Here is a 24,293-nt window from a genome sequence, read left to right as displayed (position 1 = left end):
CCGTTGGATCGGCTACCCGGCCAATTATAATCGACAAGAAGAAGAAGAAGATGGCCGCTCTCATGCTTCTCTCTGGTTTAGCGACTATTCGTCAATTTTGACCACGAGATCCTGTCGAACGGTTCATGAAAATGTATCTTTATGCAAAGATCTGTGCTCTGGGCTCTGAAGTCTTGTGTTTCAAACATTTGTAGCGACAAGTGGATCGTATCCTGAGAGTGGATATACCGGCCTCTTTTTCTTGTGTACTAAATCATACTAAACCTCATGGAGTAATGTCCATTTTTGAATCCACGTGAATTAGACAAAGACAAACAATCAACTTTGGATTATATTTGTCCTTGTCTAACTTACGTAATAGTATGGAAGAAAACCACAAAAAATGGACATTACCCTATGAGGTTTGGTACACGGAAAAGGCCGGCATTTCACTCTCAGGTTTCTCTCTGATGTCACTACAGAAGGCACCACAGCCCTCAGGTTTGTTTCTACACTTTCTGCTCGGAGTCAGAAACAATAGAAGAAAATTGGAGGCTTACTGTATGTTATCGTTTTCATAAATATTCCACGCGTTGTCAATCGGTATATTATATATGCATGCAAAATTTAACGACTGATATTCGTCTCAAGAATACAAAACGGTGAGTTTACAAAATCTTTGGATACCTTATTACCGTTTTATTACGATGCACATAGAACAAATTTCGAAGGAATAACTTTCATCGTCATTCAATTATTATCGTCATGTGATACAAAATCTCTAGACCTAAGCTCATTGTTGTTAATTACATACATTACAAACAAATCACCTACACTGTATTGAAAAATTAGAAAGGTTGGAAAAATGATGAAATCGGATGTTTTTGCGATCAGAAAATTATACGTTCTGCTATTTAGTTCCAACGTATCTTGCTCTGTCCTCTAAGTGTGTGGTGTGTATATATATATATATATATATATATATATATACACTGTTTACTTAGCATTCAAAGAATTTATTTTTTTAATTCTGAAAACACATTTTATTTCTTATATTTGTCGATACATTTATAATCTTTTAGATAGCTTCTCCATTTACAAAAAGTCTTAATAAATATATTATTTTTTACATGAAATATGAATTATGTATGCTGTTGCAGGTAGCAATGGGTACGTTGGAACTAAAACAAAGTTTGACCGGGCATAGAGGCAGAGTATGGAGTGTTTGTTGGCATCCCAAGGGTGCAAATTTAGCGTCTTGTGGTGAAGACAAGACGATTATAATATATGAATTGGCGGGACTCAACTGGGTTAGGAAAATGATCCTTACCGAAGGACATTCCAGAACTATTAGAGAATTGGCTTGGTCCCCCTGTGGTAATTATATCGCATCAGCAAGTTTTGATGCCACTACCGCAGTATGGGACAAGAAGTCGGGACAGTTTGAATGCAATGCGACGTTAGAAGGACATGAGAACGAAGTTAAAAGCGTTGGTTGGTCAATCTCTGGTCAATTACTCGCCACATGTAGCCGAGATAAATCTGTATGGGTATGGGAGGTGAATGATGATGAATATGAATGTGCTGCTGTTATTAACGCTCATACTCAAGATGTAAAGAAGGTATGTTGTAAATTTATACATTGGAAATCATCAGTTAAATATATCATATATATTTATTAAAAGAAACCTTGGTCTATGAATTTATAATGGAGAATTTATATGAAATTAAAGTTTTCTTTTATTTCAGGTGAGATGGCATCCACATGAAGAAATTCTAGCTTCTGCCAGTTACGACAACACAGTGAAGATATTTAAAGAAGATGCAGCTGATAGTGACTGGTCGTGCACCGCAACCTTGTCGTCTCACACATCTACGGTATGGAGTCTTTCATGGGATAAGATTGGCAATCGAATAGCAACCTGCAGTGATGATAAAACAGTAAAGATATGGCGGGAGTATAAACCAGGAAACGATATGGGCATTGCTACACCGAATAACGAGTCTACCTGGAAGTGTATCTGTACACTGTCGGGATATCATACGAGAACTATTTATGATATCGATTGGTGCAAGATCACGGGTTTACTAGTGACCGCGTGCGGTGACGATATCATTAGGATATTTAAAGAAGATACCAACTGCGATCCACATCAACCGAATTTTACAATGATCTGCTCGATAAACAGTGCACATGCTCAAGATGTTAACTGTGTTCATTGGAACCCTACAATTCCTGGACAGCTCGCATCTGCAAGTGACGATAGTACAGTGAAGATATGGCTTTATAATGAATAAAATATATATCTATATAAATATGTAATTTTGTTTACTTTATTTGTGCCTTTGTTACTTAAAAATGGAACAATTAAAAATTAGTGAATAATAAATAATAAATGTTATATATTATAAAATGATTTATTATTTCCTCAAAATAGCGTAAAAGGAGAACATTATTTCATCAAATTTTTATTTTTCTCAATTTTAACATTTAATGTAACAAAATTTGTAATGTTATATAGAATAACGAATGGTTTTTTTTTTTTTTTTTTTTTTGTTAGAAAGGTTGATTGGGAAAGTTTTTTAATTTTCAATATCTTATAGTTGAAAAAGACAATGTATCTTGATGGTTTTTTAACAAAACTTGACTTTAATTTTGCGCTGAACAACTAATAATTTATATACATATCTGGATGCTGTGTAATATATTATGTAATATCTTTAATAGCTTTTATACTGAAATACGTTATCAATAGTTACATCTTTATTTTTTAGGGCTACATATAAATGCTGAAGCGCTGGTACAACGTGGGATTATCTTGTGAGAATTTTTACTTTCGGTATAAATCTATTAAACAATATAAAACAGTACGCACGATGAGTGCTACAAGAAATAAAGTCGGCATACCTTTAAAAGATGTTGTGAGTGCAATAAATAAATTTGCGAACACGTCGCTCGCAGCTTCTTGGGACAATGTTGGATTACTGGTTGAACCTACAGAACCGAAAATTGTGTCGCATATTTTGTTAACGAATGATTTAACTGAGGATGTTATGGATGAAGCCATTAAATTAAAAACCGACTTAATTATCACGTATCATCCGTTAATATTTGTTCCATTGAAATCTATTACAACTAAATCTTGGAAGGTACGGTGAAGTTATGTGATATGATCTTTGTCACAATGGTATCGCAATTTAATTTTCTTTACATATTTCTTTATACATATAACAGGAACGAATAATAGCAAGATGTCTAGAAAATAAGATTGCTGTCTTCTCTCCGCATAGCAGTTTTGATTCTGTGAAAGGTGGTGTAAACGATTGGCTAGCAGAAGCTTTTGGTAAGAAAAAGATTTGTTATTGTATTTTTATTGTTAAAGTATTAATAACTTACTATATAAAAATTACATTTTAAGAGATCGAAAGCAGTAAGCCGATTCAACCAAATGAAGATAATGCGACTTATGGATTTGGAAGATTATGTACCTTGAAGAACCGAATATCTGTCGATGAAGCGGTAAATTTAGTAAAGCAACGAACTGATCTGAAGCATGTAAGATTAGCACGTGCACGGGGTACAGGTGAGATCTTAACAAAAATAATTTATTGCTGGAAAAAGAACTTAAACTTGATGGGTAACATATTGTATTATATTTTGCATTATTATTATTATTATATTTTAGATGGTTACATTAATACCATTGCATTATGTGCTGGAGCAGGCGCATCGATATTAAAAGGAATATCTGCAGACTTATATCTCACAGGAGAATTGTTACATCATGATGTATTGGATGCTGTACATCAGGGTAGTCATGTCATACTAACAAATCATTCTGATTCAGAACGTGGGTTTTTAAAGATATATGCTTCGATATTAAAATCTAATTTGCAAAACCCTGTCGATGTGTGCGTCTCTGAAAGTGATAAGGATCCACTACAAACCGTGTAAGCCGTTATAAAAGAACATTTACTATATCTCTTATCACAGCAATCGTATTTAATTTAATAACAATTGTGTATTGTATAATATGGAAGAGGGGAAACTTTAATGTTTTGGAAATAAAGATTTTTCATTTTATTCAGCATCGTACACTTTACTCTAATAAAATTTTAATTTTAAGATTTACTGCGATTTTTTTAGAATCGATCATTAAAAGATTATGTACAAACAAGATTCAGCTAAGGAAATATCAACTGTCTCATTCTCTCTCTTCTTCCTCTCGAATTCTTTAACAAGTCCTTAGTTCCTAGAAAGCACACTGCGAGATTTTCTGTATATACATATTAGTAATTATAGCAGATCGTTTATCGTGATCCAAATAGGTTTTAAATTTTGATTTTCTTACATCTAACTTCGTGGTTTTTTTCTAAGTTCAAAAAATATCATTAATAAGGCTATAAAATTATTTTTTGATTATAAAATCGTTTACTCAAAGAACAAAACGATACCTTAAATGACACACGATCGATACACATGATTTAATCATAATTGATTTATTTGCACGACAATAACAAATAGATATTACCTAATAGACTCATCAAATTAAAAAGTGGTCGACAGTTTCAAATTGTCCACACAAATTCGAGTAATTTCGGCCACGCACGATATACATGTCCTAATTTGTAGAGTAACTATGATATACAAATATATGAATCCTGAGAGCAAGATGTCATAAATCTAAAACCGTTTGTTTAACACTTAACTAATTAAGTAATTGAGATTTTCAAGACGCACAATTAACATTAATCCTAGGTGTACACACTCTTTACTTACATAAATGACATACTCAATCTTATCTACATTTGTTATCTTAAGTCCAACAAAAATGGACATTTTAATTAATTTTTTTGCAATCGAAGAATCGATCAAGGTCCATATTGCTCATTAATTTCAATACACTTCCAGATTCGTTGATTTCTCTGAAAAGGATGAATGTGGTACGTATGTTTTACACATTTGTAAACAATATGTATGAGTACAAAACAAGTCTGTTTGCCTATATATATATATATAAATCCATATCTATCATAAAACTTCTTTTGTTCATTGCTTTTCGAAAAATCGATGATTTGGGTGGTAATTAATGAGCGAGATAATGTATGTGTTGATGAATCGGTTTCAAAACAACATTGGATATCTGATGTCATTACAACATCTCGTAATCTTGCGTGCGTATTTTGTTTATTTTCAGAAATCCAATATTATCCGACTGTTAGTCCTGTTTCTCCAAAGCTACAATTTTCAAGGATTTTTATATAAATAATGTATAATGAAGGTATGGAAGAATGTGTGCAATAGGTATTTATGTAAACCAAGTCCCCTTCTTGGCTATGTATGCTGAAGTGAATAAATTTCTATTCTATTATAAATAATGTATAAATACTATATAATGCAAACGTTAAAAGTATTTCTAATAAACAGGTGGACTCATTTCTGTACAAAACACGTTCATCCTTGACAGAGAACTCAACAAATCAACAGAATACATATTGAAATTAATGAACGGTAGTGTAATTTATTAAAAGTCGATAGAATTAAGCAGCTCCGAGAGATATACGTATTGGAAAAAAGGAAAAAGAAACGCGAAAAAAATCTCAATGTGGAGGATAATGGTGTGTATGTCTAGGATTAACTTAAGTTGTTTTGGTTTTCTTTTTTAATGAATATTAGAATCAATCTTCATTCAATGATAAGCTTTTTGCGTAACATAATATATTAAAAGTAATATATTAAATATATAAAGCAAAGTCATATTACATCAATGTTCGTATAGTAAATAAAAACTTAAGGGTACAAAAAAAACTTAAAAACCTTGAATGTGATAATCTGAGCAATAGACATTAAGTACTGTAACTATAGTCTTTTTTTCATAATTATCATCATGTCTATTCGAGGCAGTATAAATCCTCGCTGTCAAATAAATTGGTTTCAATATCAAATAAAACGCCAAAGATTGATAAATCGAATCAACGAATAAAAATTTAATGTAATTACGACATATCATTTGATGGTTACTGAAGCGCATTCTTTCGTTTGAGTGCATTAAACTTATCGGAGTTCTTTCTTGTATTGAAGACGATTGTTCGTTAAAGAACAATTTTCTCTCAAAAACTTATACATTTGTGCGGATGATTGCAACCATATCTCAACGCGTAACACGCTCATTCATACATCATCGAATATTTTCATTTTAGCGGCTTTACAGTATATTTTATATATATATTTTTTTTATACGTGGTTTTTTCTTCCCTCACAATATAATAATAGATTTTAACACACATCTCTCTATGTTAAAATCTAAATTATTCCTGTAACAGTAACATGTATGTAGTTTTTTTTTGGCAAGCGCAACGTATTGTCTTGTAAAACATGGTAAAGTAAAATAAATGCAATGTTACGTGTTGCTCGGATCTGAGCTTTTCAAATAAAGTAATCAGCAAATATTTTCGCAAATGTATTCGATTTTCGTTACCCTGTCTTCGCCTCCTAAATCGCACATTTACAATACTTTAGCATCAACACAAATTTCATAAAAAAGAAAAGATTTTTTTACTTCTTGCCACGATACCATTTTGTCGCTTTTGCTTTTCGGTTCGTCGCTTTTAGAGTTTTGTTCTTATATTTCTTTTAGTACATTACAATAGCTTTTTCGTTCCAAGGTACGATTCTCTCTCGCCCATTTATATTCGCCTACAGACTTTCGCAAGGTACGCGCTTATTGACGTAGACAATACGTAGGCGACGTTGTGCAGTTCATTAAAGAATATCTAGTAATTCTCGCGCAAGGTATAAAGATTAATTTGATTGACGACTATATTATTTATATAAAGGCTATCTTTTAATAAAAAAGAATTCAATAACAATAAATCATAGGAAATAACGATGGTAACAGCATTTAATAACAATGTACTCAAACAACAATTGTACAATATAAATCATGTTATCGCGTTGAAAGACTCTCGAACTTGTGTAGTTTATTTTATCGATCGTTTATTCATACGAGTTGCGTAGAGTGTTGCGTGAGAGGAAAAATCAAACGGTTGAAGTGCGAAAGAAAAATTGAAAGAAACGTATCTAACTAACGATGGTCCAGCTCTACGTCTAATATGGATGATTCAAGAAGGTCAAAAGCGTCGTCGAGATCATTACAAAAGGTAAATTGGCTAATCTGAGCTGTCCGCCGTGCTGCATCGCAGCTGGATGTTCCCCTGTAAAGCGAAAGATTAATATTCTCTCTTTTTTTCTCTCTTTTTCTTTTTCTTAACGGAGAGCTGAATGCGGCTTCGCGAGGTAATATTTATTTTCTCGCAATATACCGGATAATCGGGGCTGAATAGCGCATAAAGATCGCTATTAGGTACATTAAGCCGCCATACAGACGTTGTAACAACGTAACAGCAGTAACAGCAGGTGCGTTATAAGATTAAGAAGTATACATACCATTAAGTACATGTACTAAGACTGTCTTTGTATTAGCATTACTGGGATGGCAGGTGTATTGTCCGCTGTCTGCCGGTTGAGCACGTTGAATTAAAAGGTATGATGTCGTAACCTCGCCCTTCTCCGTGATAACCGATACTCCGCCTCTCGGACTGTCATAATTGATCACCTGTCACGTACAGGTTCCGGAAAAAATGTTATTCTAATTAAATCTTTTCCTGTAACGCTTATACAATAGTAGTTTGACAAACCGACGAAGAGATCAATTAATGGACGATTAATTAATCTTCCGTCGGAAAAAAGCTCAATCGTGAACATCGATGATCGGCGCGCGATGCTTCGCGGAAGAGAGGGACATAAAATAAGATAGCAGGATCTTTTTCGTCTCGGACATGAATGCGAGAGACGTGAGTAAATTTTTAATTCTGTCATTCCCCGAAATGAAAGACTTTATAGAATTAATTTTGAGTTTTAGACTAGCTTTCAGTACAGCAACTCATATAAACGCATCGGGATATTCGGGATACGTTTGCAGTTTAGAGTTTGTATTTTATCGAGAAACTTTTCCTTCTCTCTTTTAATTTACTTAAATAAACGTACGCTTTTTTTGCACATGGCCAGTGGCGTGTGTTATCGTGTTTATGTTTTTTGTATTTCGTACACGGATTAAAAACGGTAGCTTTCCTTCGTTCCGGCTCGATCGTGTTTCCCAGTTTGTAAACTGGTGGGAGTCTAGTTTTGAAAACTTTGGTGAAACCGATATAGCAGTTATCAGTTTATGTCTGTATTTCGCTGAAACTCATAATGTTTCAAAGCTGAACTTACAGCACTTTCAAAATAAACGAATCGTATGTCACTCTGTTGCAGAATGGATTTCAAAAACTTTCGGAGAGATGCACACGGCGGAGAAGTACTATAAATCCAAAAATACAACTACACAACTCAAAATATGTCGTTGGTTTTATATTAAATGTTGTTTTTGCATTATTTTCTTTCTTACAGTTTAAGTACCGTTTCCGCGTTTCAGTGTACGACAATTTCTTTATCTGCTCCTATTGTCGATTTAATTTCTGTCCACATCATTTATTTTATTCCGATGCCTCTTAAATTTAAAAGCAATAGCTTTTATTATTCTTCTCACGATACGCATAGAAATGGATTTTGATTGAATCATGCCGCATGCTTATTACATTTTGAAACGAATTCTGTTGTTATTATCCGCAACGCGGCATGTATTCACGTAATGCATATTTATCGAGAATCTACAATAGATTGCCACTTGCGACTTCAATATTAAACAAATAGTGATTCATGTATCCATTCGGATTCGCGGAAAATGTAATATGCGAATATCTCTAAAACGGTTTGAGGTATCAAAAATTCTGTCTAGTGTCGCATATTTCATGTAAAAATTTCAAAGATCGTGTGTGCATTCCCTATATATACCAGAGACCGAAAACGAAAAATATTTCATTTGCTTTTTAGTCAGAACGAAAGCAAAATATTTTATTTGCGTTTTCCTTTGCCACACAAATCAGATATAGCTTATACCCGTGTGAGCTTTTTCTGAATCAAAATGAAAAGTCAATTATATGAAACAAGCCCTCTATATTTAATTAAATTTCGATATGAGCGGAATTAATAACTGTTTAAATAATTATTTCAGGTATCAACATATTTTATATATACATTCCTGTGTTCCGTTAGTATTCATATGCATAAGTATGTATGCATATGCATAGTTTAAATGCTTATTTGTATGTAAATACGTTTTATTTTCGTTTCACAACTGAGGAAGCATTTTTTAAATAGCTTTTCGATATTGAGGATTTTTCGCGTAGCTCTTAAAACTACAATACATATTTAGAAACGAGAAACAGCAGCATATATTACTTCCATTAAACTTTTGTTCAATGAAAGTTTTAATGTTTAACACATAATATTAACATATTCTCATTTCATAAGCTGATCCAACATACATCAGCCGTTACATGCCGTTACTACAGCTGCATGCCGTCAGCGAATTCCAATGTAACAATGGCACGACGGCTAAATGCTGTTGGCGGGCCACAAAATGTCTAAAATTCTGAAAGTGCAAAATATCAAATTGGTAATACACAGTAATTGACATTAATATTCATGTTTTTGTAGCTGTCGAATATCAAGTTTATTTTCCTGTTTTGGCATCATTGCGTGATTCTGTTAACACAATATCGTTTTTTTTCTCTATCCATGCGGTATACATATGGTTATAGTGTTATTATTTTCAATGAATAAATATTTTAGTATCCATGAAAAATAAGCGTGAATTTAATCCCCAACACGAATTCATTTTCGAGTTACAATATGCTCTCTTTTGGAAGATCATTTCGAAAAATTCGTATAACATTTTATTTTATTTTACCATAATCTCTATGCCCGTGAAATTTCGGGGATCTGATAAACTTTGGTATGATACTTTCGAACTGAAATGTTTGTTTGAAGATTCTGAAGTCAAACAATAATTCAAAGTTTCTTTCTGTGACGTAACTTTCGTAAAGCGATCTTATGTAAGCTTTTTTATAATAAGGATACACAAAGCGGATTATACTGTAGATAATACTGATTGCTTGGGTCGATGGGGAGGAAAGGAAGATTGCTGCGAGCGGAAACTCGCAATTGAACACCACTATTCCGCAGGTCACCGCGGTAATTTTATTTCCTTGCGTTTTATCAAGGCTTCGGTGCACTTCGACACATATATACGTATTTAAATTTTATTCGCAATTATAACATACGATTTAATGGTAAACATCACGTATGTGCGTAATTACGCGTAAAGTTAACACACACTAATGTCCAAAATCAATTGTACCAACGAGACGGCGGTAGCATGATTGCGCGTTTACCGATATTTATGCTACATACTGCATATCTCACATGCATAATTCTCCCTACGAACGGCAGGGTTAACTAGGTCATAGGAAGGAATGCGTGCGACGAGACAGACGGAAAATATGGGGCCAGTAGGAAATACTGCATGTCAAATTTTTCACTCGAGGCTACGGAATATCGAGGCGGAATTGGCTAGCGCACGGATGCAATAGTGTCGCGACGGGATAGAAAGCGAATGATGAGACGGAACAAGTACGAAGGGAAATCTCCGCGCGTACGCGACACGGAAGCTTATGGGATCGAGAGCGACAGAATAGATAGCTTTGGAAAAGAAGAAAAGTCAAATTCTGGAAGATAGACTAAGAAATAAAGTGACAGACGGCCGGAAAAAGAAAACTTGGACCCGCATGGATTGCAAAAATCGGATTGCGAAAAGAAAATTCTCAAATGAGGAGAAAAGATGAAAGAGAAAAGATATATAGCTAGCAAAAAGATGGAAAATAAATCCATTCGTGTGTGAAAGAGGTGGCCAAAAGAAACTGCGAGGAGCATAAAGTTGAGAGCAGGTAAAAATAAATAATCAGGTTTATAAAATAATATTAATTGTAGATAAATTTTAATAATATAAACATTATAAACGAATAATTTGCTTATGTTACAAAATAAATAATGATAAACACAAATTGCGTGGTAAACGATACATCAGGAAGTGAATAAAAGAATTGGCAAGAAACTGTAACAATTAAATTATATGCTACACGTTTATCTTCTCGTTTATCTCAGAACTGTGCTGTAAATTGCAAAGAAATGTCGACGAAGTGAACTGAGAAAGGGTAATAACGAGAAATGAAGATACAGTGCGTAATATTGGCTAGAAACATTACGAAACGGGAGATACCACGAGGACGACGAGAGAGTTAATGCGATGAACTGTCGGTGGAGTTCGAAAGTAAGAATATAAGACCTAAGTAGAGAAGCCCGCGAGGTACAGAGACAGAAACACGGTCGTGGAAATAGGTGTTGTATAATGCGACCAGGGTCGGCAAAGCACACTAGAAAAAACTTTACAGCGGCAAAGGGAAAGAGATGGATGGTGGGGGGAGGGGGATAGGAGATAGGTTTTGAAGTTGAGAAATGAAACGGAGTTTCCGCGGTGTTCGTACATTTAAAAATTCAACAAGGAGAAACGCTCCGAACAGGTAATATTAAAATTAAAAGTTTTCCCTCCTCCTCCTCTTTCTCTTTCTCTTCAGCAAACTTAGAATCTTAGATTTAAAAACTTGCTTAAAACGGGTCGCATGATAGAGTGAAGACGGAGTAGATCGAGTGTGAGCGTAAGTTGAATGGGAGAAGACAAAGAATTATGGTAGCGAAGAGAACAGTGGATTTAAGTTACCGTCTTTTACGCGACGTGCTCTACTTGGGAATGACGATTGAAAATTAATTTGCTGGAACTCCTTTTCTTTCTTTGCTTTCATTTTCGTCAAATGAAACTATTTTCATACTTGGTAACGTACCTCATGATCGTGAGTCCAGTAAATAACCAAGGGTGGCTCAGGACTATGTCGCACGACGCAGGTCAAGTTCATAGTGCTATCCTTGTTTATGTACATTTCTGGTTCTCCGATGATTATCGTCACTGGCTCTATGAACAAGAACCAGAGAATATATAACATGTAACATAGAAGAATATTAATCATTCCAGGCCTTGTGTACATTGTAATATATTATATATATCAAATTTAAAGATATTGTCACAATTGAAATTATTTAATCCGACATCATCTGATGAACATAATAATGTATATGTTGAAAAAAATTAATTGTTTATGAATTATCTGTTAAAGTGCCTTTGAATTGAATTTTGAAAAATTTTTTATCACATAGTTAAAATTAGGTCTGAAGAAGATAAAAATTGCGTTATAGCTGTGTTAAGAATACATTAGATCGAAATCTTATATAGAAATTTAATTTAATTAATGAAGCCACAAATTATTAACTATTTTAACTATGTTAATTACAATTATTTTTATTTTAATTTAATTAATATTAATTCTAGCTTTTATTAATAAGAAAATTCAACTGGATATCTTGTATGAAAATTCAATATTAATGTAATTAATATTAATGTTTAATATTAATAATTCATAAGTTTGTATTAATATTAACATTTATAAAACACATCGTTACGTCAACGGATGGAATTAGACACGGATGGAATTTATAAACGCCGCTTGTATTTAAATCTGTGCAATGGAATTTCAGTCAGCTTTTTAATCCTAAATTTAGTTTGAATTTAGATTATATAGGGATTTATATTATTATATAGAATATTATCCTCAAATATATATATATATATATATTTGTAATAAATATATATATATTTAATATATATATTTTTGTAAAGGATTTCATCTAATCTAAGAAATTCATTATTTTGACAAAAATTAGCGTCGAGTAAAAAAATTTCATAATATAATTGTTATACTATAACATGAATATATTACATAAGTTATGACCGTTAACATTTGCTTATTATATTTTGTTTTATTACGGCAATTTCACAGTTATAGTATATCCATATGTGTTTACTGGAAATATATTGGATTTATTTATACACGTTACAATATATGTTTGTACTTTTATATAATAAGTAGTAAAATCACATATTAATTTGCTTTTTAATTAACATTTATTTAACGTTTACACATTACGTTAAGTGGAAATTAATTAAATGATATCATAAAATAATTTCTTTATAACGTATAATGACATCATTAATCTATGACATTCGTTCTTTTCTCTATTTTTCGATCGTACATACATCACCTAAGCATGTCTTTTTGGTCACATAATGATGTACAATGTTAAAATAATGAGGAGCAAATGATTTACTAGTTGGGATATTAACTTTATTTTGATTATAATAACAGTTTATAAAAGAAATTTTACATTTTATCCTCGCGCAAGAATAATTATTATGCGATAGACATCTCAAATTTTATATTTTCATAAAATTTTATAATTAGTGAAAATTATATTTTATTTGATAAATGCGAACTTCATAAAAATTACAAAGGAAAAAGCTAATTCAAGATAAAAAGACATCGCAGGAAATATTGCATATTCACAAAGAATTTAATACCCCCAATTAAATTTGTTATTGCATAACCTATTGACCTTTGTTTTCTTTGTGATATTTTTTTATATAAATTAAAATTGGTATAACAAGGGGTAATAAAAGCTTGCAATGAATTTAAACCATATAATGAAATAAGAGACATAAAAATTATACATACTGAGCATATTTATCAAATAATCTTCATCTGATTAAATTTGTTCTCATTATTTTTTGAGGAATTTCCTAATTTTACATTCATGTGCTATAATATTTGATTCATGGAAGTTAATTAAAAAATTGTAATATTTTTAACAAATGAGGACTTTTAAAAATTAAGATAAATTGGAAAGCCATGTAGTTAATGACAAATTGTAATTGCATTAAGCAAATTGCGTTTGGTAATTGTTTACCTATCGTTTGTCATTACTGCATTTAGGAGCATTGACATTACTGATAGAATAAACAAGCACACAGTATCAGATGTTTCGAACGATAATAAATGGATCATTATTAATACATCACAACTACAAAGTTGATATCTCAATTTATTATTTTTAATTATTAATATTTTTTTATCGTGTTTTATTTGTTTCATCGCATGATAAATGCTGTATATAGCGCGAGAGAGTATCGTGGTTACATAATAATCCACTTTTATCTGAGATAGTTTCGGCATAGTATTGAAAACCACCGGATTAATTTCTACATAAATTTCAAATGAGAGGAGACTGATATTAATGCTAGATTATTAATATCAAGTTAATTTTAAGTTTAAAATTATGAAGCTGATTAAAGTCACTATCCGCGAAATGAACAAGCATGCATAATGATAGAAATTTATAATTCGCGAAGTTCACGAAGATTGCAGTCCGTCTGTGGGATCTCCGCGCAAACTTAAGCGAGAGCTTCATAAAAATCTTAAGATTGGAAGTCGATATCCCAATTTCATAAATATTACATTTCTCGACCGCGTATCTATCTGCGGTAATTTGATTCTTCCGGTCAAATTCACCGATAACGTCGGCATGAGCAGATCGCGGGGAGACAAAGCGGTGGTAAAACACTTTAGGTCGCGTGTCTCATTGAGCAACTCCACGTGAATTAAGTCATGCAGTAAATCAGCGGGTCCGTGGTGCGGCAAATGCCGCGGGTATATCGCGATGCACGTGCGGTGCACATTAAGCTTCCGGCGGCAAATAGATATAGCGTGAATTTCCGCGTCGTAGCAAAATCAGGGTGCGGTGTGCAGAAGAAAGAAGAAAAGCGTAAGACACACAGTAGTCGGAAAGAAGAAAAGAGAACTAACCGACGACGGAGAGAAGCATGGAATGACCTATGGGTGGTGTCGTGGACACTTGACACTCGTATGTGCCAGAATCTCGTCGTTGAGGGTATTTCACTTGTAGCGTCCAGTCCTCCGTATGAGGAAAATGCGACGCAACGAATCTCTGGTCCGACGTGTATGTCTCGACGCCCACGGTGAGAAGATGGATATCCCTGTGTCTCACCCATGACACCTACAAGAAAAAAGAAACACACGTTGTCCATCCACTTCACGTCCGCAGAGATCCCCGCAATTCGCGCGGATCCGCGCAGCTGCGAGTCCGCACGCTAGAATAAACGTCCGCACACACACAGGATTCGATCGAGGGATTGCAGCCGGTATAATTTAAGCCGATTTCAATACGAGTAAAAATGATTCTTACACTTCATCCTGATAATAGAACGTTTCCATATCGGTGCAGCATTTGGCGCGCGCGAGACTTTCCGCCAAAATTTCGTATTAATTTCAATTTTCCTCTCGATATGTAATTCGGTCCTTCCTCTTTCATTTTATCTTTTTATCGATAACATTCGACAGATCGTGTCCTTACGTTTCCTCGCCGTGTAGAAATGGATCGACGTGATTGATTTACATAAACGCAGCGTGCTTTTGAGCGATATTATATTAGCGGAAACGTGAAATGCCGAACACGTAGAATAAAAATGCGTATTCTCCCATAAAAACGGCTTCATTGAGTTTTGTACGCGTGCTTGGCGTACCGAAGCTGATATGAAAAGGGGAAGAGGTACAGGCAGAAGAACGGTGGCGTGGCTTTTGTTCATGTGACGCGCAGTTACGATCTAGTGCTAATGAAAAGCGCATATTCGATTTTAGTTTTAATAGAGAGAATGGAACGGGCGTACGATTGCGTTTTTGCTTCTAGCTAAAAATGCTTCTATACCGGAAAATGCAAGTTGAAATCATTTTTTGGCGGTCGTATTTCAACGCTTGTTAGAAGAACGCGATTAAATGTTAATATAAAATCCGGTCGGAAATACGACTAAGTATACAGGAGAAAAGCTTCAAAATTTTTTCACAACACTAATAATAACATAAAGTATAAGAGTTTATTTTGCGATATAAAAGCAGATATTCCATTCTCTCATCTCTTACATCTAAAAGATCGTTCTTGTATACAGCTCAAGTATAATAATCTTTATAATAGAATATATCTTGTAAACTGTGTTTGCATATCTTAAGATATACGGAAAGAATGGTTTTGCTGAAGTATCTAAAAATTTAGTTAGACACGAATAATTTTGTTGGACTATCAAAACAATTATGTAGGACGCTCAAGCTGCGGTTGCTGAAATGTCAAAACTTTTTGTAGCCTTGCTCGTCAAGCTTAAACGTCCTATGTATAATTATTTTAATGGTCCAACAAAATAATTTTCAAATGAGTATACTAGTAGTTTTTAAATTTTTAGATACTTCAGCAAAACCATATTTTGTTCGCTGTATTTCGTGCGACGTTCGTGTATTTCAGATTTTAATACGGTCTTGAAATAAAAATCATAAACATCATATTTTGAAATATGCTTTCACGAAGCTATAAACAAAATGACATTAAAACTGTTTTTGAAATACATACTTTATAAATTACGTTTTTTTTCCTTGTAAGAGCAAGCGGAAACGTTTTTGAAGTATATTTACATTATTTTCGAATATAGATATAGAACAAAGTAATCATATCGCATAGTTTAGCTTACACTGACTGTAATTAAAATAGTTTAGCGCCCTTTGTCGTTCCGCCTCAATAACATGGATTTGCTCGCGTGCTTGTCGACCTATATTTACCTACCGTAGTGTAGCAACATTAGAAATCTCATGATTGTGCGAAATGCACGCGGGAGGAACGATTTTGTGTGTATATATTGTCGACCTATATTTACCTACCGTAGTGTAGCAACATTAGAAATCTCATGATTGTGCGAAATGCGCGCGGGAGGAACGATTTTGTGTGTATATACCCGCGATTCCGCGAGCGGAATATGCTTACCAGCTAAAGTGGAAACATCGATTTATCAATTTACGTCAAACTTGTACGTTTTCGAATACTTTAGCTAGCCATCGGAAAATCCGAACTTTCCTCTTTCTTTCCTTTCCACCGTCGTGATTACCGTGTACAATTGACTACCATATGCGAAAAATCGCGCGCAAGTAAAGAATCTTAAGCTTTCAGACTTCCATTTGGAAAATGTCAATACGTGCATTCACTTCCAATATGACAGTGTTCGTAAGTGTACAATTTTTCGATAGTGACGTACGTGCATCGAACGTACCTACACCTTTTTGATGTATTAACTGATGTATGCTGACATATAATAATAATATATGCAATAATCATAATATAAAAGCATAATAATATGTACTTTGAATAAAATGTCTCGTTTAAATCTTAACGAGCAAAATGACTCAATGCGAACCCCCTGTGACAGAAAAAACTAGCATTTTCCACAATTAATTTCATAAAAATTCTTGCATTATGTTATGTTAATAATAATCCTTTATTACTATCCTTATATTAATATAAATTTTTCCCTGAAATGAATATAATTTTATATAGGAACGTGAAAAATGTACATATCCCACGCGCATTTTATAAAAAAAAAAAAAATAATAATTCGACTGTGTTCGCATAAAGCTGCAAATTCTACCGTTAAAACATAAAAAAAATATTTCCTCTCCTCACATTTAGTTTTATGTATCAGAATTTTCGAGATACGATCTACGTATTAATTCGTCATTTGAAATAACAGGTTCTCCATTAAAATTAACGCCCTTCGTATGAGGTCGGAACGTGGAAAATTTACATTGCTCTGTGAAAACGTAATTCAACTACCTACGCATGGACGCAGCAAAGAGACAGATTGCCGGTGAAATATAAAAAAAACGGCGTTAACAAAAATAGAAGTGCAAGCAAAAACTCAGACACGAAAGATATGCAAAGGGAGAATGTGCACGTTTTTGTTGGAATCTCTCTCGGGTGTGAAGAAAAAAGGAGGAAGTATTGTAGTCTTGCCTATATTCTCGCGGTATTCTTCCACCACTATAAGTGTCTCGTGATGGGCCAACTTTGTTTTATACATGTGATGCGACGAAAAACAACGTGCGACGCAGGAATATGAAATTGCGCGCAGTCAAGTTTGCAACTAATCGCATTTCGTAGTTCGTATAAGTTTCGGAGCGTCGATAGCCACACGACTCTTTTCTCGACTCTCTCTCTCTCTCTCTTTCTCTCTCTTTGTAATTTATTCATAAACTTCTTCTATATAAATGGCACGACGTCGCAAATAACTGTACGTATATATTTATATCCGCCACAACAACTTTAATCGCTCTGGCGGGCGCGTGTTTTATTTCACTCTAAAGAATACCACACGTAAGAATTCATGATAGACATCAGTCAATGTACATGTGCGAGAAATATTACATACTATAGCGTACCTAATAGACAGGCTTTTAATACTGGGTCTAAAGCTGCGGTGTTTCGAGTCGATCCATTTCTGGTAAAAGTTTCCGGCGTAAGAGTATCGCCGACGAGAAATATTTTTAGCACTGACAGTCGATTTCGCGATATACCAGAGATAAAAGTGGCACTCGCGAGCTACTACTATGTGCATATTACGAGACTAAAATTGTACGTCTCTTCGATATTGAATGGACTTATTTCAGCGTGCTAAAGGTATTTTCTAAAGCCTCATCATTCAAATTTTCTCTCTTAAAGAGCTTAAAATAAACTTGAAGAACGGCTCTCTTTACCATTACTTACTTATATTCCACGCTAATATTATTAAAATCGTATTATATTAAACTTTATTGGTTATTATAATAAGCGAGAGATAACGTTATTAGAATATAAAACTACATTGGCTTTAGAAAGCCTTCAGTCATTATTAGGATATTACAGAACGCTATGCGCTATTACGCTATACGTCTCTTCCATCCTTATTCCTAACCTCTTTACGGAGTTTAATCTAGAGGAGGTAGCATTGATTCAAACGGTCGAGCCATACACTCAAATTCAAATAAATTTCATTCAAGTATTTAATCATACCACGTACACTGCACGAGAAGTGTTTGATATTGTGTGCTATAATTGCATGGTAAAATAATTATGGTTAAGACTCCCGTTTTACGTGTACAATTATTACCGTTATAACGTTGGTAATAGCAATTTATGTATTTATAGTTTTACCAAAGAAAAAAACACATACACGAAGCATGTTAAAAATGACTATATAAATTTTACAATTAATTAATTTATGGTTCAAAATCCGCTTTGACCGAAAATAGAATTCTCTCTCCTATTTATATTCCTATCGGTCTGAATTTATTTCTCTTATAAATTATGATCAATGTAACGACTTTTTTCTCTCTGTGTACTTGGCACTGAAATAATACTCGAAATATATTGTATATCGTTACGTAATATCTTTTAGAGAAATCAATGATTTTGCAGTAACGAAAAAGGGAGGACGTGTCTCTCTACTTACCGTTTTGTCACCTAAATTTCGCACTCGACAATTCAGCGTCGCTGTTTTCCCGACAAGGGCTGTCACGTTGCGAGAGACCGAAACATCAAAGTATGGTCCTCGATCGAGCGGCTCTGATGCACGATTCTCGTGTGTCCTGTGATCGGCCGTACATCGGGTAGGTCCTTGCACTTTAACCAAACACAACGTTGTATCTATCTTATTTTGTTAGTGAAACTAGCATGAGATCCTTTAACGCGGCAAGGATCGCGCGGAATGTTGTAATTTACATCACTTGCAAAGATCGAGAAGATACATTATCGCCGTTCCGTTCGAGCGCATTGGAATTACCGATAAAAAGTTTCGTTTTCCAGTCAATTAGGCGAATTAACTTTCGGATCGGGATATTATACTGTGTCTCTGTAACGCTCCCCGCGACAAAAAAGAGAAGACAATTCCCCAGATAAACGGTTCAAAAGACGCCCTCTTATTTTTCAAAAGTTCTTTAAAAACTTTTTCAGACATTCGTAGATTCCCCTGTATCGCTTGGAGTTGTTATATACGCAGCGCGTAATAAATAACAATGATTTATTAAAGTACATCCCGCGAAGTAGTAGTTTAGGTCGTAGAAAAAAGTTGTATTATATTCCTGGGCTAACAGTGTTCTTTAATTCTTATTACCCGTTCTCTGTTGTAAAATATAAAATTAAACACACGTTGTGCGCGTAATACGAACATACAAATTATTCGTATTTTACATAACAGTTTTGCATATTAATTTTAGAGATCGTATATGATAAACATGCAAAAACCGATGATAAACATAATTTACTATATTTTCCCTCGGCTTTCTTTGTCTCGGCAAGTGTTTTACAATGAAATCGAATCATAACACTCTAATATAACATTCTAAAATAAGATAAATCTTTTTTTTTTTATCAAATATCTTTTTCATAACTTTTTAGCGCTATTGCGCCGGAAGAATTTTTGTAATGGAAGATCTTTCTTTGTAACTAAAAAGAAGCTAAACCTGCAAGATCGTGGCAGTTAAAAACAATGAGGACATCTTTCTTAAAGGCTGGAAGGAGAAGAATTTATTTGAGATAGAAAATGTTCGATTGAAAGTATCTACGTTCTACGGCTAACATGATTGGAAAAATGGTACATTAGAACATTGTATGTTCATTATTTCTATTTATTTTATTCTACGGAATCTCAATATTAACAGGAATTAACAGGAAATTGGCAGATTATTTCTGTCAATATTATTTGTTGTTAAACTTGAAGTCGATCCCTTCTTACTGAAAATGTCGGAGGTTGCTATCTTTCTCACAATTTCTCAAACTTCAATATTGAATACTTTAGCAATAAAATCGGAAAAAAGGTAAAATCTTTTTTAAAATAAGTTCAAGTTATACGACGAATAATGTTTCACTAGCTGTTTGCGTCTCTGAGATTTAAATCGCGCAAAACCTTTCATTTGCATAATTCAGGAACTTCTGGTTTCTTTATCGTGATGTTTTATAATCAATTTGGTTTTATCTCGTTTTCCCCTTCGAGAAAATTATTTTGCATGCAAATTTCCATAAAAACGTTTATTCTTTCTTTCATAAGAACACACTGTCTACCACTTTTCGTATTTTTCGCTTCTCCTTTCCTTTTCAACCCTCTTTTTGCATCTCTCTCCCTCTCCCTTTCTTCTGTGACATCAGAAGATTTTATAAAGTTTACGAAAATATTCCATGTACGTCCTGAATATTTACATATTAATAATGCATATTTGTTTTTCACTGAACTGAAATTGGCATTTGCACAAAACATTGAATTACTACGAGTATGTTCAACATTTATCTGTAAATGTAATTGTATTCCAATTCAATATTACTCTGTGATGTCCCCATATTAGATTCATAAACAGCTGTAAAATAGCTGTATCGTAAATCGACACAGTGTGAACTCTCCATTACCCGTTTATCAAGTTTCCTAACGCCGTGAATCGTTCACAGCGAAGTTCGTAACTTCGGTCGGATGTTTTCCGTAAATATATGTAGCCGTTTATACACGAACGTCAACTTGAGGATAAGTATATCCTCCAACTTCCATTAATAGCGAAAATGTGTAACAATGCAAGAGAACTTTTTATACGAAACAAACGATATTATATGCATCTAAGAAATGGGATATATATATAGGGTGTAGCATGTGCGCACTTTCTTGCGCAATGGAAAAATTTCGCTCGCGCGATATCGGCAATGGAGTCTTCGAAACTGATAAAACCGTCGTCAGAAAATAGTATGTTGAAAATAAATGTGGCTCCAAAAGGGTAACTTTAAAGGGATGCAGGTAGTTGCGCGAGTAAATATTTACCTCCCCGCGCTTCCGTGGGATTTGCGCGCGGCCCCGCATACTCCTTGGTTAAAATACATATCAGAATTTCCACCCTCTCAGCTATTTTCTTCTGTGCTCTACAGTTACTTTCACAACAATGTACAGTGGATTTAATTTCTTTCCTTGTTTCTTATCACGTCGCTGTATACATCCAGTTCATTTTGTAGCAGCAGCGACTAATTGCGCGCGTTTGCTCAGTTCCACGCAGTCTTAGAACACAAATCCTAATTTAATCTTAAACCCGGACTAAAAACCATCAATGTTGGATACACACCGTAAGACATTAAGAACGTTCGTATCGTTTTAAGAAATATATCTCAACTCAGTCTTATTATAAATGGCTTTAAGTTTCAAACTTTTACTCAATTGTGACTATTCGATGTGATTTTCGCGCGTGAAAAATATCGGTTTACCATTCCGTTTTAAATTTCGTATTTTTATTTATATGAAAAGTTGTGCCATTATATACCATATATGCGCATCGCAATTTATTTTATTTTTTTTCGATTTTATCCTTTTTCTGCTTGCACGAGATACAATAAATATTTATCTATTTATTAATAGGAAAAAGGTGAATAAAAACATATCATGTTGATTTTTTAATTTCTAAAAATTATTAATTCTTGTACTGGCCATAGAGTAAAAACAGTAAAACAAGAATTCCGTATAAATATTTTGTGCGAATGAGAGTCAATTAAATGGCGCTTGGAGGTCGATAAAATTTTTGTCTGAAGAGTAAAAATTCAATACAACGGTCTCCATGGTACCGCTTACTGTTGAATGAACAGTAAGGCCAAGTTAAGCTAAAGGCCGAAATCATTAAATCCATTGAAGCGATAGAAATAAAATTTTACGGTCCTCGTTTTAGTACAATCCTGCGGAAAATATAAATTGGATTGGAGAATACACGTGTAGCGTATCTTTCTCGGTAACACTGAAATATGATAAACAGATTTAGAACAGACATTTCATATCTGGAGTCCACAAAGACACCGAGAGTTGATGCTTGCCAAAAGAAGAACGTTAAAAAGCGTACTTCATACATCGCACGATATAGAAAATTAATGGTTGTACTCGTATTTTTAAGTGTTTTTTTTTTTGTATTGACCATGGCATGCCGTTACGTCACGATATTATAGCTTGTCTCATTACATTATACAGTACATGGGACTTTCGGGTTAATTGCTGCATAAACCCGTATTTTGGACAAGGCTAATGTTAATACTAAGTTATTACGAAGTTAAGACTAAGTTTGGGAGCTAACTAAACCCACTGTAATATACCGTTGGCATCCACCACCGGGTTGGGTACATAATATTACATCGCCCGGCTTCTCACATGAAAGGGATAAGATATTCAGCGTGTATCGCGGAAACAGTAAAAAGACAAGGTTTACACACTGCTTGAACCGTACGTGCTTCGCGTAATGTCATTAAGCTGCTCTGGAAAGAAAGGGATTGGAAAAAGGATGGTTAACGCGTACTTTACTCTTGGTAAAATCTAATTTTGCCGCATCCCGTATTAATCGAACCGAAAACATGTCGAAGCAAATACAGTGGACCGACAACGGTCAAGAACCGTTTGTCGGGTGAATGACCATTGAAGTATATTTTTTCATTTGCACGAAGTGTAATGCATATTTTTAGGAAAAACACTATTTTAATCATCGCGCGGTAGTTATAAATTAAAATCGTTATTTAAGGGAATTTATTGATCGTCCGTTATAATTTTATCACAATACACAGTTTTCAAGTGAAGCTAAAACCATTATAAATTTCCAACATTTACATAAGTTTCACGAATTTCGAATCTTTATAAGTTTCCGGCGTATCCCTTCTTGAGATTACTCCCGAAACTATGTGTAAAAAGAAGAGAAAGAAAGAGCGCGCGAAAAAAAAAAAAAACTGAAACTTATTAAAAGCCAAGAAAAATTCCTCACACGTTTTTCAGACCGATGCAAACTGCACGAACGGAATTAATATATAGAGGCTAACGAGCGGAAACGATTTCATTTGCGTGACAAAATTGACAAAATTGTATTACGCAACATGTACATATATTTATATCAATATATCGCAATTTTACTAATTTATATCGTTCGCTCGAGACTGTTGAATGTTTACGGCCGTATTTGCCTAAATGCGGATTTCGCTTCCAATTGTATACGACGACGCGGGTGCAGAGATTTGGCGTGTGCCGTCGATGTTGGCGACGTGCAGGTGATTGACGACACACGACCGGTCAGGCGATTTCCGAACGCGATTTATTCGACTCACCCGAAACCAGCAGACCGAGGGTCAAGATTAGACACCTCATTTTTTATCTCTCATAGTCGTTTTGGAGTGCCGGTCGATTTCCTCCTCGTGCGCCGTGATCTCCGACCGATAGATCCCTCTCGTAAACGGGTCGTGATCGAGCGATTGCCGCAGGCTTGTGTAAAACGGCCCGCGAGTGTACTTCGCACGCCGAAATTGGCAGCAACGTGCGCCGGAAAGCTGAATCAGGGCGAGTTTATCGGATAAATCGACGATTTCCGGTTTTTCTTGCCTCCACGCTCCATGGCATCGTTACGTCGCTGCTTGATCGGACCTGCGAATCTATCCCAACACGATTTTTCATCGCGACGGCACGATCGTTATTTCCATCTCGTGCTCAGCCCGCATATATAAGTCCGCTCTAGCAAGC

General features: G+C 34.4%; 3 protein-coding genes across 3 annotated transcripts; 2 read left to right on the top strand and 1 right to left on the bottom strand.

Moving 5' to 3' along the window:
- The first annotated feature begins 409 nt into the window (after window positions 1-409).
- On the top strand, window positions 410-4,292 carry LOC108772739 (NIF3-like protein 1). The gene is made up of 5 exons (XM_018538341.1): window positions 410-480; window positions 2,755-3,129; window positions 3,215-3,323; window positions 3,399-3,563; window positions 3,666-4,292. Exons 2-5 carry the CDS (start codon window positions 2,767-2,769, stop codon window positions 3,932-3,934), a joined length of 906 nt encoding a protein of 301 aa, XP_018393843.1. The 5' UTR covers window positions 410-480; window positions 2,755-2,766; the 3' UTR covers window positions 3,935-4,292.
- On the top strand, window positions 460-2,277 carry Ciao1 (cytosolic iron-sulfur assembly component 1). Its single transcript, XM_018538340.1, has 3 exons — window positions 460-641; window positions 1,140-1,601; window positions 1,729-2,277. Exons 2-3 carry the CDS (start codon window positions 1,146-1,148, stop codon window positions 2,275-2,277), a joined length of 1,005 nt encoding a protein of 334 aa, XP_018393842.1. The 5' UTR covers window positions 460-641; window positions 1,140-1,145.
- Window positions 4,293-6,994: 2,702 nt separating the features above from the next.
- On the bottom strand, window positions 6,995-23,947 carry LOC108772740 (tyrosine-protein kinase receptor TYRO3). Its single transcript, XM_018538342.1, has 6 exons — window positions 23,885-23,947; window positions 19,242-19,411; window positions 14,728-14,938; window positions 11,818-11,945; window positions 7,427-7,595; window positions 6,995-7,194 (listed from the first exon to the last, which is right to left on the bottom strand). The coding sequence occupies exons 1-6, from the start codon at window positions 23,922-23,924 to the stop codon at window positions 7,088-7,090; spliced, it is 825 nt and encodes a 274-aa protein (XP_018393844.1). The 5' UTR covers window positions 23,925-23,947; the 3' UTR covers window positions 6,995-7,087.
- Between the last annotated feature and the right edge of the window lie 346 nt (window positions 23,948-24,293).

Source organism: Cyphomyrmex costatus, unplaced genomic scaffold (assembly GCF_001594065.2).
Source record: "Cyphomyrmex costatus isolate MS0001 unplaced genomic scaffold, Ccosl1.0 scaffold193, whole genome shotgun sequence".
In the NCBI taxonomy this organism is placed as follows: Eukaryota; Metazoa; Arthropoda; class Insecta; order Hymenoptera; family Formicidae; genus Cyphomyrmex; species Cyphomyrmex costatus.
The sequence above is the reverse complement of the archived record's forward strand: the minus strand, read 5'-3'. Positions and strand labels throughout refer to the sequence as shown.